A 14,540-nucleotide genomic window follows, 5' to 3' on the forward strand; every position below is an offset into this window, starting at 1 on the left:
TGTAGTTTAGTAATTTATTTCAAAATGAAAAATCTAAAGTAATTATTTCTGTAAATTTTCATAAGCAATGACATCTAATGAATATGTCTGTTTGACAAAAATAATATTACAGGCATTAATAATGCATTAATTAATACAGGCATTGGGAACATTTTTCTGTTCCTGCATGGACAATCATGAAAGACTACAGTTGTCCAGTAGACACTAACCAAAGCCCTCCACAAGGGGGAGCAATCTACCAAAGCACAATCCTGAAGAATCTGGCTGTACTCGGAGAAGAAATTTACGGAAGGTTGAGTGGAAGGGACAATACCTCCACAAGCAACAAAGATAATCATAGCCTGTTAAGAGTTTGAAGGAAATGTACATGAACTTCAGCTGAAGTCTGAGTGTGAGTCGCCACATGGACAAATCCAGAACATGAGCTTCAAAATTATTACATTCCTTGTGTGAAACTCCTCCTGGACCAAAGATGTCAGAATCATCTGCTGCACAATGGCCCAATGTCTTTTCATAAGTTAATTTCCCAGATCCTGAAGGAAGAGTGAAATTTCCACAGTCAGTGATGACTTGGGGTTGCATTTCATCTGCTAGTGTTGGTCCACTTTATTTTAGTCCAAAGTCAGATCAGCTGTCTACAAGGACATATTAGAGTACATCAGGCTTCTATCTGCTGTCAAGCTGTGCAGAGATGCTGATTCAATTTTCCAGCAGGACTCAGCATCTGACCACACTGGTGCCAAAAGTTCCAATGCTAGCTTTAATGTTCATGGTGTTACTGTGTTTGGGTCACTCTGTCTCAGAGTTTAACATTTCACATTGAGTTGATGAAATAAACTTTTGGATGATATTTAGACTTTTGAGATGCACATTTATGATCTAAACAAGAGCAATGTTTCCTAACCCTGGTTCTCGAGACACAACGCCCTGTATGTTTTATTCGTTTCTCTGCCTCAGGACAATTGATGTCAACTGGTGGCTGATTAACTGATGCTGTAATTATCTGAGTCAGGTGTGTTGAAGAAAGGAAGCACCTAAACCCATGCAGGACGGTGAGTCTTAAGGACAAGGGTTGGGACATACTGATCAAGTGGATTTCAAAATCAACGACTTTCTTTTTGTGTCGATACATAGCTAGATTAGATTAGTTCACCACATCAAAATGTACAGTTTTGTCAAATATTGATGAGAACACAAGCAGTAAATAAACTGTATTTAGATCAAGACACTTCAGTTCAGATTTGAGAACTCGGGTATGTTGAGGTATCCAAGTTGGTTCAGATGCTAGAAAATAATTGACATAGTCCTTGAACACACCACAAATCAAAAACCAGCTTCAGCATTGTGGTGTTCAATTATTTAACATAGTGATTAAAAAAAAAAGTGAATGTTCTCAAATGTCTAGGATACTATGACAACTACTGTAGAATCTGAACCTGCAGAAGAATGGACATTTGAACAAAAATTACCAACAAAACAGGATTTTTAAAAATCATACAATGTGGTTTGTCTTGTTTTTCTTCTTCTTTTTTAAGGAGCAAAACATCCAGTTCTCTGCAATCATCCAGTTGCAGAGGATTGCAACTGGATGATCAATCCTCCTGCTCCTTCTGTAATTTCGCCACAGGTTCAGTGTTATTTGACTGATCCTGCGCAGGTCTAGGTAATATCTTCATAGTTCCTGGGTCACCTTTTCCAGGGTTAAAAAGTGGGAACACTTCACCTGTGAATTTTGCTGCCAGAGATCCAATCCAACATTTTTCTTCTACATTATAGAAGGAGAGCTCTCTGTTATCAAAGTCCAAATACACACCGACTGTTTTTGGTTTTGACTGGACATGAATGAATGTCTCTGGTTCAGTGTTAAAATGAAGAGTATCCTCCTGTTTGGGGCAAGAAGACAAGAACCAGAAACCATTTTTTTTGGTTGGAGGGAAACTGTCATCATGAGGGATTTCATGTTTATCTGTAACTCCGATCCACCAAGACGTCTTGAGGAGGTCTATATTTGCAGTTTCTAAGGAAACCTCCCAGTAGTGTCGTCCAGAAGAGAAGCCAGGTGATCCTCTGACTACAGTGAGACAGGTGACTCTGTCTCCATCAGGAAACTTTGCATTAATATTTTCTCTCAGTATAGAACCCTGTATTGTTATTAGCGGATTGCCTGTGTCCACCAGTTGAACATTTTCTGTTAAAAATGGGAAATTAGATTATAATCAATAATGTCACAAAGAAAAATGCTAAATAACAATAATATTAACTAAATGTAAAATTACCATAATACTTGGAGGCTTCCGATGGAGTTGCTGGCTTCCATGTTGCTGGACAGAAAAGCAATAGGAAAAAAAAACATCTCAGAAATTAGATTTTTCCATTATAAAGGTTTTGTTTTGACTCTATTAACACTGGCAGCTTCAAATACTGGGTCCTACCTGCAGACAGAAGTGGTTCATTGTCTAAGGGAAAAATGCAAAATTAAATGAATTTTTATTAATTAATGTCACGAAAATGAACAGAGCTTTAAAACCATCTACACTTTTACAGACATTTCTAGTTTGAAGGTGAGATTGCTGAAAGCCTGACCCACTGTAAAGATATGTAATAAGTTCATGTTTTTAATGTGTCCATTTCAAGCCTTCATTCATTTAGGGCAAATCAAAATAACTTGAGTCCTTAAATGTGCCTTGAGTGGACGTGCTGTGAATTGGCACTATATAAATAAATTCTGTTGAATTAAAATTAATTAAACTGACTCAGACATAGAGAAAGAAATGAATTATGTCTTCTTTTTTACCTTCAGTACTGCTCATTAGTTCAGCAGTTGAAAGATAAAAGTACAAACTTTAGGAATTGTAAATCCAGTGTGACTTGCTGTTGTAACTGTTTTATATTTGTGGATGTTACAATGTGACTTCTAGGATGGTCTGATCGATAAAGAGGTTCGTATTTTGATATCTAGATGGACGATTTGGATTTAATGTACTGAAAGAAAATTTTCTTGTTTATTTATTTAGTTATTCTTAGACATTTAAAGGAATTTGATTATTGAATTACCAGTTTCCTCATGACATTATGGAAAACTACTCTGGAAAAATCAGATCTAAACTTTTTTCTTAATTCAATTCTTACATGGTCAAGAGATGACATTTTAAATCTCAGTACCAAAGCAGACTTATTGTGGTAAACTGCTCTTGTCTCAAAATCCTAAATAAACTATACTTTACACTTAAAGCACATTTGTGGCGGTTAAGTCTGTACAGTATGATGACAAGGTTGTGGACTATATCTACAATATTATTTCATAATATTTTCAAACCTTCAATGTATTTATCAATGTTCTAATTAGATGACTTCTAAATGTATTAAGTTGCAACAGCTTTTATTTAGGAATAGCAGTAACTGGCACTCGATACAGATAAATCTCATCAATCTTATCAATCTGTTCAAATAGTTATTATTTCAAAGATGTAAGGAGTGACGTTTAGGGTGGACACTGAGGTCCAGTTTTGACAGCTATATTTACAATTTTGATTTCATTGTGTAAATTAAAAATTTCTTATTTCTAGACATTAAAAATAATTTGATTATTGAAATACCAGTTTCAACATTATGTTATGAAAAATCTTACCAATTAGATGACTTCCAAATGTATTTGTACCATTTTTGGGCGTAAACTTTACGCTATTATGCTGTAGAGGCAGCTCCATAAGTTTTACAATTTTGTCAGATATTTGAAAACCATGTATTATTTTTCTTAATATTTCCAGTGATGGACTACATAACATTGCTTTATAATATCAAATCTTCTCCCATAACACACAGTCATGTGATAAAATGTGAAAGAGGGATGCAAATAATTTTGCAAGGGGCTGTATGTGTCTCTATTGTCTTATATGTGGACATATTTCATGTTTTATAATATAAGGAAGGTGACATTGAGCAGAAAGTTTGTAAAACTGTTCTAAATAAATATGTTTAAGGTGTCTGAAGTGTTTCTTACCATCAGTTGCGTCATTTCCTGATTTTGATTTGTTGGCTGAAATGAAAACATATTACAAAGTATGAAATCAGTACTCATTAAAATCTCAGCATCTTTAAATGTTGTCATCAATGCATGCTCTCTGATGTAAATCAAACATTTACCTTTCTTCCTGAAGTACAGAAAGTACAAGGCTCCGAGTGCAGCTAAAACAGCTACCAGAAGTATCCCAAAGGCCACCCATCCAGCTGAGAATCCTGACTCTGAATAATATATAACAAACATGTTCTAGTAAATTTCTTCCTCATAGAAAACTAAAGAAGAATACATGATGATAGGGCTGAACAAGATCAGAAAGTCTTGCAGTGGCTATAATAATGGCAAATATTTTGATGACATATCAGGTTCTATATGTGCCTGTTTTTTCTTTTCACTCTTTCTTTTCTGTCTTTCTTACTCTGTGTGACCTTTAGCATTTTTGCCAAAGTCAAGTGTGTCAATATATTTGACACACATCACAATATATTTGTGATATATTGTGCAGCCCTACAAGTGAAACCATGTACCTTCTTGTAATGGTGGAGGATTTCCCAGGTGCATTCTGGCCTCTTTTGGTGCTTCATTGAAGAGCCCAACAGAGCAGGAGACCTCAGAAGGACTGGAAACCAGAACCCAACTATGGACTGAATAAAAACCAGCAGAGTTTTTGCTAAACGACACATTAGCAGGTATGAGAGCTTTTTTGCTGTCTGACCAGCTCAGCTCAGGCTTTGGATGCCAGCCGTCAGATTGGCAGCTCATATTAACTTTGTTATCGTCTTTCATCACTGCTGACAGGAGAGGGGAGCGTCCAGTTTCTGGAAGAGGAAGAGGATGATCATTTGATGTAGACATCATTCTGTTTGGTTTTGTTCTTGTTCTGGTTCATGGTTCTCACCTGTCACACTCAGACTAATGGATGCACTGTCATAATCTTCAGAGCTGCTGACATAGCATATATATTTTCCTGCATCTTCAATTGTGACGTTTTCCAGCTTCAGGCTGACATCACCTGCCTTTAATCCACCTGATGTTTCTTCCTTTAAGCCGAATGAGACTCGGCCAGCGTACGAAGCTTTCTGGGATGAATTGTCGAAAGTTCTTCCCTTATATAGCAGGACTGGAGTATCAAACTCATCATTCCAGTGATTCCAGCGTACCTCCATATCTTCTGCACTCTGAGAGGGGGTGAGCCAGCAGGGTAAGATGGCTGTCTGGCCTCGCTGGACTGAGACAGGAGACTTTACTGAAACTGTGAAAGTCTCTGAAACTGAAAAGAAAAGAAAATCATAATCAGAGTCATCTTTTCATTTTGCTGTGGTATTAGATTAAGTATGTCAAGTGTTTCAAAGTAAAAGGTTCCCTTGATTTCAAGTCTGTCTTAGGTTTTTCAGTAGACCAAATGCTTTATATTAAATAATTTCCCAAACAATAAATAATGATAGTTGCGGTTCAATGCATGGTAAACATAAAAAAAGAAAACATCAAAATATGTTTTTGTAAACCAGTAACATTTACAATGTGGTTGTGAATGGATATTTTTGCTGTTTGTAATATATTTTTCTATACTGCTGGTTTCAAAAGATCACAATAGGTTTTTTTTTTAGTAATGATTTCTATGTTATTATGTTAACAAAAACACACAATTTCATTATAACGATCTGATTCAGTTATTTATTTACTATTTTTTATTTCATGAATGAATGTAGAAGTCATTCTTTATACAGGAAAGAAGAAAAAATGAATCTTTCTTAGGGACCCCCTGGTGGCCTCTTTACGTCACACTTCACTGGTAATATCAGCTGCTGTGTAACGTGCAGTGCATGTGAAAACCTCCACAGCACCGTAGAAGATAAGTTAGCAAAATAATGTTGCAAAAAAGGACTTATTCTTCAGGGACAGAGAAAAGAAAGAGGACACATTAGAAGGGATTTAGGTAGGTGTGCTTTAAGTAGGCTACATGGCAACTGCGTTAAAATATAGAGATGAGCCACTCTACGTGGTATTTGGTGATATGTTGTTTGCTGCTGAACATGATAATTGAAGTGGCTAAAACAACCATTTTTTTACATCAATTTATAAGTTATGTGAAATGTCTGCAGAATAACTTTTAAAATTATTTGAAAGCGCATAATCAGCCCAATACCATTCCACTGTCAGGTGAGAGAGACTCACCTGCTATAAATTTATTTTTTAACTATCGGAAATGCCCTAAGAGAAATTAATTTAATCAAATATGTCAATTAATATTTGTGTGTGTGTATTCTATCTTAAGTCCAGTGTACACTAGTTTATTTTTTGTTGCTTTTTACTACCAATAAATAATACATGGATATAGGATAAAATTTAACCATCACTATGAGAGATGTATTGATTTATGACAGGTGAGTGAATGAGTTAATCTTCTGACTGTTTATGGCAGCAATCCACACTATTACCAGAAATTCAGGGCCCCAAAACCATATTTCGCTTAGGGCCCCATGGAGGCTTTGGCCGGCTCTGATTAGGATCAGAATCAAGTTTGAGTGTACAAACAAAGAATTTGACTTTAGTCCTATAAATGCTCCATAAAAATTTTAAGATCTGGTGATCAAACCAAGGATTTGTCAGGAGAAGCAAGTCACTTTAAACCGATAAATGAAGACGTCATGCAGACAAGGACTTTTAGGGGAATACTGCGCTATAAATAATGATGTCGGGACTTACCGGGAGCAGCGCATCCGGGTGAAGAAAGAAGACCCAGAAACCAAAAATAAATCATCCGATTACCTGGGATAGAAAAAAAAAATATCAATAAGAAACTGTCCGAGCTATAAGAGGACTGTGTGTCAATCCTCTTTGTAAGAGAAAAACAAACAGGATGGACAACTCATGACATGATGAGACCAGATTTACAGAATGAAATCTAGGTCATATTTACCTGCTAAAGCAGCGATTGTAACTCTCGGTTTACCCATTGGGTTCCAGTGAATCAAAAGTTGACTTAAATATAGCCACTAAAAAACGGTGATGATTCCTCCTGACGAGGCGAGTTTTAGACGTGATTCAAGTCCAGGAGGGACGATCTGATACCTGCTCGCTTCTGTGGCTTGGCTATAATAAAACAAGACGTGAAACAGACGTAAAGAGAATGCTATGTTTACTTCCTATTTCCGTATGCAAATGTGGTGGGATGGTGTTCCACCCTCCCAACTATGTGCACCAGGTGTAGCAAGAAGCGCGCAGTTGATTGGTGGGCGGGGCAGATAGGTTTATAGCTGAGCAGGTGTGTGTGTCTTTGTTTCCCCTACTACATGTCGGCTGCCCAAGTGGCTGGTGTGCTTGATCCGCTCATCTGAATCGTAAGTGCCATTTGTACCATCTGTAGTAGGCCTGAAGCCATGTTTTTAAAAAAGAAATGTTTTAATGAAATTGTTTAAATAAAATATTGTGGACTATTCTGTGTTCTGGTGCATCTTGTTTTAAAAAGACCTCCCCCTTCCCCCTTCCTGGTCACACAAATATGTAACCAAACTTGTTAAGCCACTATTCATAAAAAATCCCTTAAAAGAAAATGATGCTTGGATGCCTATGACTGAAAAAAACTTTCAATAAGGTTTACAGCTTCATTACAATTCCAGTAGCTTATTTAAAAGGTTACAAATGATAAATGTTATTTTTTTAAAAATAAGTAAGATATCGTCAGTTAATTGAATCATAAACAGAAGAAAAAAAACTGAAGATTTCACAAAAATATTTTTCTTACACAGATTTAACTGTGTAGTAGTTTATAAAAACGTTGCTCTATAGTCTATAGTTGCTCAACAATAAGACAAGATGCCCCAGAAAAAAAGCAAAAGACACGCCTATTCAAAACAAATAGAAATCAACAACAAAAACAAACACAATGGATAAATAAAAGGGTCCTATGCAGAAATCTTTATTCAAGTAAGAACAGGACTACTTCAAAAATTATTTTAACTTAGAAGAAAAAAAAAAATCAGTAATCTAAAATAATACTGGAGGAGGAAGACTTTACAACTGAGAACTAAAATTGGTACTTTAAAAGCTAAAGTAAAAAATTTGTAAAAATAACTAAAAATATCACCACAAAATAATTTATGCAGGCAGAAGAAACTGCTTGAATCCATATTTCTTTTGAAACCAAGTCTCACAGAAGTTAATGTGTACATAAAATACTGTGCAAACTACTGACAGTGATAAGTGTTTTACAGCATATCCACTTGACCTCTAAATGGGTCAAAAGGCTCTGCAGATGGAGTAACATTATAAACAGGAAGCCTGTGTGCAAACCAGGAGTCTGACTTTACTATAAGCAGCAGGTGTGTTTCTGTGTTTGATGCATTTTTAGTTAAACTATGTTTCTCCTTCATTCATGAAGTTACTACAGGCAGGTAGAGCAGTCAGAAACTGTATTTAGACAAGAGCAGCTTTACTCCAAATTAAAATTTCTGAAGTAGAAGAAAATTGTTGTAAAACTATTGAAGTATCTTTTTAAGTCCTTTGTTCTAGAGTCTCTTGAAATCAATGCTATCGGCCGCAAATTTGGGATTCCAGGGATGAGAAGGTTTTACAAACTTTCATTATGTTTTGTTTACTGGAGTGAACAAAACATAATGAAGAAACATGACATATTGTCAATTTAAAAATGTACATTTCACAAACCAAAGCCTCGGCAACCAAAAACAACCTGGAAGCTCCTGCTGGTGACCAGCTTGGTCACACAATGCTGTCAAATGGCTCCCATTCTTAACATGCATGTAGATCTTCCTCATAAATGTGACACCATTTCACAGGAAAAAAAAAAGGTTTTCCAAGAGTATAATTTTTGTTGCCAACAAGCATTTTTACAACAAAGAAATAGACATTCTCATTCAACATTTCTTTTCTCTTTGTGATGAATACTTAATTATTACTTTTCTCATAACGAGAAATCTTAAAGTTGTAGAACCCGACTACAAATGTCAAGTCTATTGCAAAATGTGCTCCAGTCAACAGAGAGCAACGTTCCTCTGCAAAGACTCTTTATTGTAACTCACAATTACATATTTGGAGTTAATTTACAGGCTTAAACAAGAATAAAACATTTTTCATTTAAGAGCAGCATTTATTGTTCTGTTTTCCTTCATACTTCTACACTCAGTAAAAATATCCTGCTTGTCTGTAAAAATGCTCAACTTTGACACATTATTCTAAAACCTTTGACTGTCAGGAGCTGAAATTACTGACAGTGATCTGTCTGCTGTTCCTTGGTCCTCATGATGCTGTTTGTTCTCCAACAAAACTCTAAGATCTTGTTGGAAAAACTGCATTTAAAGTATATAGATTGTTTTATTCAACAGACTCATGGTCCACGTAGATATAAAAAAGAACAAAGACATGACACACACAAAACATAAAAAAGCAAAGATTAACCTTCTGCATGCTAGCTTTTTAAAATGTGCACCACAAAGGGGCTGTGTACAGGGATGTACAATAAGCTTTGAATAGACTTATTTTTACCTCGTCGGTACACATATGAAATTTTCTCCACGGAATTTGCATGGGCGTACAATATCTGACACTGCTGATAAATTTCATCATCATTATCATCACAGAACCAGCCTGTGATGTAGTGACCCAGACATTTAGTTCCTGAACAAAATCTCTTAACTTTTAACCCAACAGAAAAAAAATCAGGAAAACAAAGTTTTTTGCCTGCCTTAGTCCTTCATAACAGTTTTCTTAGCATCAAACTGCACATCAAATCTTAACCCATAATCAGAGCAGATATTCAGTAACTGCTGAAAGGCAGCACTGCTGGTGAGAGGACAGCTGGTCATCAGCATACATAAAGTGATTGACCAGAGTATCACTGAGCAAACATCCAGTTTTAGAGGTTCATTTCTTTTGACAGGTCATCAAGTTAAACAAGGAAAGTGAAAGAAGCCCATCCTGACTCACACCATTACTCTGCCAAAACAGGCAGAGATGTTATTGAACCATTTTACCTGCATTTTCTGGTTAGAATACCAGTAAACTAGAAATGCTATAATACTATCTGGAATCTCCAGTCTCTTGATGTTTACTGTGTTGATTCATTGTTTTTGTCTTCTTAAAAACAAAACAAAACAAAAAAAAACTTCATAGATTTATAAAATTCTGCATTGAAAAGAAATTTTGCCATCCACTTTTAAAAATGAGAGTCCAGCCACCATTTTAGCAAATAAATGTCTAGTTTGACCTTTTCTTCATGTAATAAATCATTTTCACCGTCAGAATTTGGAGTAAAAAACTCAGACCATATAAATCGATACCAATGATCAAGTAATACAAATCAAACATTTTAACATTTTTAATGTATTAGTTTCTGTTTTCTGTACGATTGGTCTTCTTAAACAGCTTATATTTTAACAATCTGATCAATCTTCTGGTCTCCAATATGTCTGTACTTCCTCTCTTCAACTGAACTCTGAACCAGAATCCACAAATAAAATTATCAAAACTTAGTTTAATTAATTATATTTTGTAATAAGTCGATTGCATCGTTTATAAAATATTTTCGATTAGCCTTCAAAAATAAATTGAACACAGAAACCATGTCTGAAGGCAAATAGTGGTCTATTTCAATTAATTCACATTTTTATATTGTTATTCCATATTTAATTTTGAATCATGTTGTAGAATCTACATTACAATCTATTTTATTCCACATTAAAAAAGCTCCTGAAAGTAAGTAAGAAATTTTGATGACTTTTCTTGATTGTAAGGTAAAACTTATGTAAAACAAAAAAAGATGGCACACAGATTATTATATTTTTCTTTATTTAAAAAAAATGAAACGAATATGTCTCATACAATGTTCTGAAATCTTCAGTTAGAAACACAAAACATTTACAACAAGAGGTGGTAAAAAACTGAAGGGACATTGAGTGCACACATATTTATCTTCTATTGTTCCTTCAAATTTTAATCTGTTTATTATCTAAAATTAAAAATCAGCACAATCTGAGTACAGACTGACACAAAAAGCTTGCATAATATTCCACCACAGTATCACATTTTTAAATGTATTTTATGCTAGTTATGGTAATTAACAGTTTTCAAACATTTCATGCAAGTTTTATTGATTGACTATAAAAAGTCAATTTTTCAACAAGCTGTAATTTTTTTTTTTACATTTTGTGATTGATGTATCATGGCCTGTAAATAGTTAAAGTTGAGACTCAAAGGAGATTTTCATGATACTGAGCTGCCATAAAATAAATAATTCATGCTTTCCCATTCTTGTGGCTAAAATGTTTCAGGTATTAAAGTGTATACATTTCTCCCAATGCTTTGAGGCCCCAACAGGCTCTAAAGCAGTGATAAAATCTATTAGACAGGCTTCTGAGTCGCCCCTGAAATATGTATCCGTTAAACATCATATAAACATCATATACTGACCTAAAAAATAAATTAATTCAAGTTAAAGTCAAATTAGCTTCCAAAACATCACTTTGACAGCTATTCCAAAAAACATACATTTTATAGAAGGTAGTGAGAAAAGGCAGCTTTGTATAGCCTCAAAATATAACAACATAAAAAATATTTATAACAACCCATATAAAAGGTTGAATTAGTATCTGTTGACAAAAGGAAAATAGATTAGTCAGTTTTACAATAGGTATCAGAGTCAGTTAATATGAACTAGAAAAATGACTTGAAACACATTACAGGAGTGGTCCCCAACCACCGGGCCGCGGACCGATACCGGTCCGTGGACCAGTTGGTACCGGGCCGCACAAGAAATAATTAAATACGTCCGGATCTTTTATTTTGAAAATCCTAAACAGGATTCTGTCAGTTACGTCTTGCGCGCCAACATTGAGCAAACTGCAGCAGAATGAGTAAGAAACAACATCGGACTACTCTGCACACCGCGCACCCCAACTCACTGATGAAAGCTCCAGCATCAGTGAGTTCAGACATAAACACAACTTGCATTTTGTGAAGACATTTAATGTTTCTCAAGACAAACTGTTACCATTGATGTTGATCTTAAATTTCAGAAAATCTAAGTGTTCAGCTTATAAAACTTTTTTGTACTTTCTTAAACTTTGAGTGCAACAAGTACATTTTAATCTAAATAAATTTTTCTATTGATTATTAACTTTTACTTTGGACTTTGCTGCATGCAGGACAACATTACACTGTGCGGCGTCCCCCCCCAACCTCTTCTTCTTCTTCCGTCTTCATTTGTACCACTTTTAAATTTCTTCCTCTGGATTCTCAGTCATATCTGATTGGTCCTTCTCTGCCTTTTGTAATTTCTCCACAGGTTCAGTGTTATTTGACTGATCCTGCACAGGTTTCTGTAATACCTTCATAGGTGATTTGTCACCTTTTCCAGGGTTAAAAAGTGGGAACACTTCACCTGTGAATTTTGCTGCCAGAGATCCAATCAGACATTTTTCTTCCACATTATAGAAGGAGAGCTCTCTGTTATCAAAGTCCAAATACACACCGACTGTTTTTGGTTTTGACTGGACATAAATGAATGTCTCTGTTTCAGTGCTAAACTCAAGAGTATCCTCCTGTTTGGGGCAAGAAGACAAGAACCAGAAACCATTTTTTGTGGTTGGAGGGAAACTGTCATCATGAGGGATTTCATGTTTATCTGTAACTCCGATCCACCAGGACTTCTTGGGGCCTACATTTGCATTTTGTAAGGAAACCTCCCAGTAGTGTCGTCCAGAAGAGAAACCAGGTGATCCTCTGACTGCAGTGAGACAGGTGACTCTGTCTCCATCAGGAAACATTGCATCAATATTATCTCTCAGTATAGAATCCTTCATTTTTATTAGCGGATTGCCTGTGTCCACCAGTTGAACATTCTCTGTTAAATATTGAAAATTTGATTATAATCAATATAATAATGAAGAAAAATGCTAAGTAATAATAATATTAAATAAATGTAAAATTACCATAATTCTTGGATCCTTCCAATAGAACTGCTTGCTGCTGTGTTGCTGGACAGAAAAGCAAGAAGAAAAAACATCTTAGAAATATGATTTTGTATTATAAAGGTTTCGTTTTGATTATAATTAATATGTGCAGCTTCAAATACTGTGTCCTACTTTTTAATAGAAGTAGTTCATTCTCTGAAAGAAAACACAAAAATACATGATATTATAGTTGTTTTATGCAGTGAATACAACAAGAGCTTTAAAATTATCTCTACAAGACTGAGGTTCATCAAACATTCTGTTTTTTGACTGAAAATCTGAACAACACTGTAAAGATATGTAATAAGTTTATGTTTCCATTGCTCTCCTCTCATGTCTTCAAACATCTAGAGAAATCAAAAACAATAAGCGTCCTTAATAAGTAAATATGAATTACACCTTCTGTTTTACCTTCAGGATTGCTTGTGATTTTGGCCCCTGGAAGATAAAAAATAAAACTTTAGGAAGTGATTCTGACCAGTCCTTTATTCTCATATCTGTTTTGTGTGTGATGACGCTACACAGTGACGTTTTGGGTGGACACTGAGGTCCAGTTTTGACAGCTATATGGACAATTTAGATTTCATTGTTTAAATTTAAAATTTCTTATTTCTAGACATTAAAAAGAATTTGATCATTGAAATACCAGTTTCAACATTATTTTATAAAAACGTTAGATGATTTCCAAATGTATTTGTACCATTTTGGGGGAATAACAGCATAAACTTTACGCTATTATGCTGTAAAGGCAGCTCCATAAGTTTTACAATTTTGTCAGATATTTGAAAACCATGTATTATTTTTCTTAATATTTCCAGTGATGGACTACACAACATTGTTTTATAATATCAAATCTTCTCCCATAACACACATTCAGTCATGTGAAAAAATGTGAAAGAGGGATGCAAATAATTTTGCAAGGGGCTGTATGTGTCTCTATTGTCTTATATGTGGACATATTTCATGTTTTATAATATAAGGAAGGTGACATTGAGCAGAAAGTTTGTAAAACTGTTCTAAATAAATATGTTTAAGGTGTCTGAAGTGTTTCTTACCATCAGTTGCGTCATTTCCTGATTTTGATTTGTTGACTGAAATGAAAACATATTACAAAGTATGAAATCAGTATTCATTAAAATCTCAGCATCTTTAAATGTTGTCATCAATGCATGCTCTCTGATGTAAATCAAACATTTACCTTTCTTCCTGAAGTACAGAAAGTACAAGGCTCCGAGTGCAGCTAATACAGCTGCCAGAAGTATCCCAAAGGCCACCCATCCAGCTGAGCATCCTGACTCTGAATAATATATAACAAACATGTTCTAGTAAATTTCTTCCTCATAGAAAACTAAAAAAAGAATACATGATGATACACTGAAAAAACTCATCTATAGAATTTACCTAATAAATCTGAGGTAACAATTTGCATTGACTCTTTTGGGGTCAATTCAATTCCATATATTGAGTATAAAGTAACTGAACAAAAAATATATGAAATACTTAAAGAAATTGGGTAAACTTACCTCATATTTATGTATATATTCAACAGCTACTTA

The 14,540-nt window shown here is 34.8% G+C and overlaps 2 protein-coding genes across 3 annotated transcripts in view; both read right to left on the reverse strand.

Moving 5' to 3' along the window:
* Nucleotides 1–14,540, reverse strand: part of LOC116732181 (butyrophilin subfamily 3 member A3-like) — a 22,077-nt gene continuing 7,537 nt past the window's right edge. The window contains exons 1-9 of one of the 2 annotated variants that reach the window (XM_032582174.1): nt 6,939–7,385; nt 6,725–6,787; nt 4,917–5,288; nt 4,546–4,836; nt 4,144–4,242; nt 4,001–4,036; nt 2,433–2,456; nt 2,277–2,321; nt 1–2,188 (exon numbers count right to left, since the gene is read on the reverse strand). In XM_032582174.1, the coding sequence (XP_032438065.1) occupies nt 1,593–2,188; nt 2,277–2,321; nt 2,433–2,456; nt 4,001–4,036; nt 4,144–4,242; nt 4,546–4,836; nt 4,917–5,288; nt 6,725–6,787; nt 6,939–6,975 (1,563 nt within the window). In that variant the 5' untranslated portion in view covers nt 6,976–7,385 and the 3' untranslated portion in view covers nt 1–1,592. Of the gene's footprint in view, nt 2,189–2,276; nt 2,322–2,432; nt 2,457–4,000; nt 4,037–4,143; nt 4,243–4,545; nt 4,837–4,916; nt 5,289–6,724; nt 6,788–6,938; nt 7,386–14,540 lie in introns of those variants that run through there. The other variant, XM_032582175.1, reaches the window with a different exon arrangement.
* Nucleotides 12,236–14,540, reverse strand: part of LOC116732180 (butyrophilin subfamily 3 member A3-like) — a 24,211-nt gene continuing 21,906 nt past the window's right edge. Inside the window, 7 exon segments of the mRNA XM_032582173.1 lie at nt 12,236–12,319; nt 12,322–12,875; nt 12,964–13,008; nt 13,117–13,140; nt 13,396–13,422; nt 14,040–14,075; nt 14,183–14,281. Of these exon segments, the coding sequence (XP_032438064.1) occupies nt 12,269–12,319; nt 12,322–12,875; nt 12,964–13,008; nt 13,117–13,140; nt 13,396–13,422; nt 14,040–14,075; nt 14,183–14,281 (836 nt within the window). The 3' untranslated portion in view covers nt 12,236–12,268.

This window comes from Xiphophorus hellerii, chromosome 14 (genome assembly GCF_003331165.1).
Source record: "Xiphophorus hellerii strain 12219 chromosome 14, Xiphophorus_hellerii-4.1, whole genome shotgun sequence".
Lineage (NCBI taxonomy): Eukaryota > Metazoa > Chordata > Actinopteri > Cyprinodontiformes > Poeciliidae > Xiphophorus > Xiphophorus hellerii.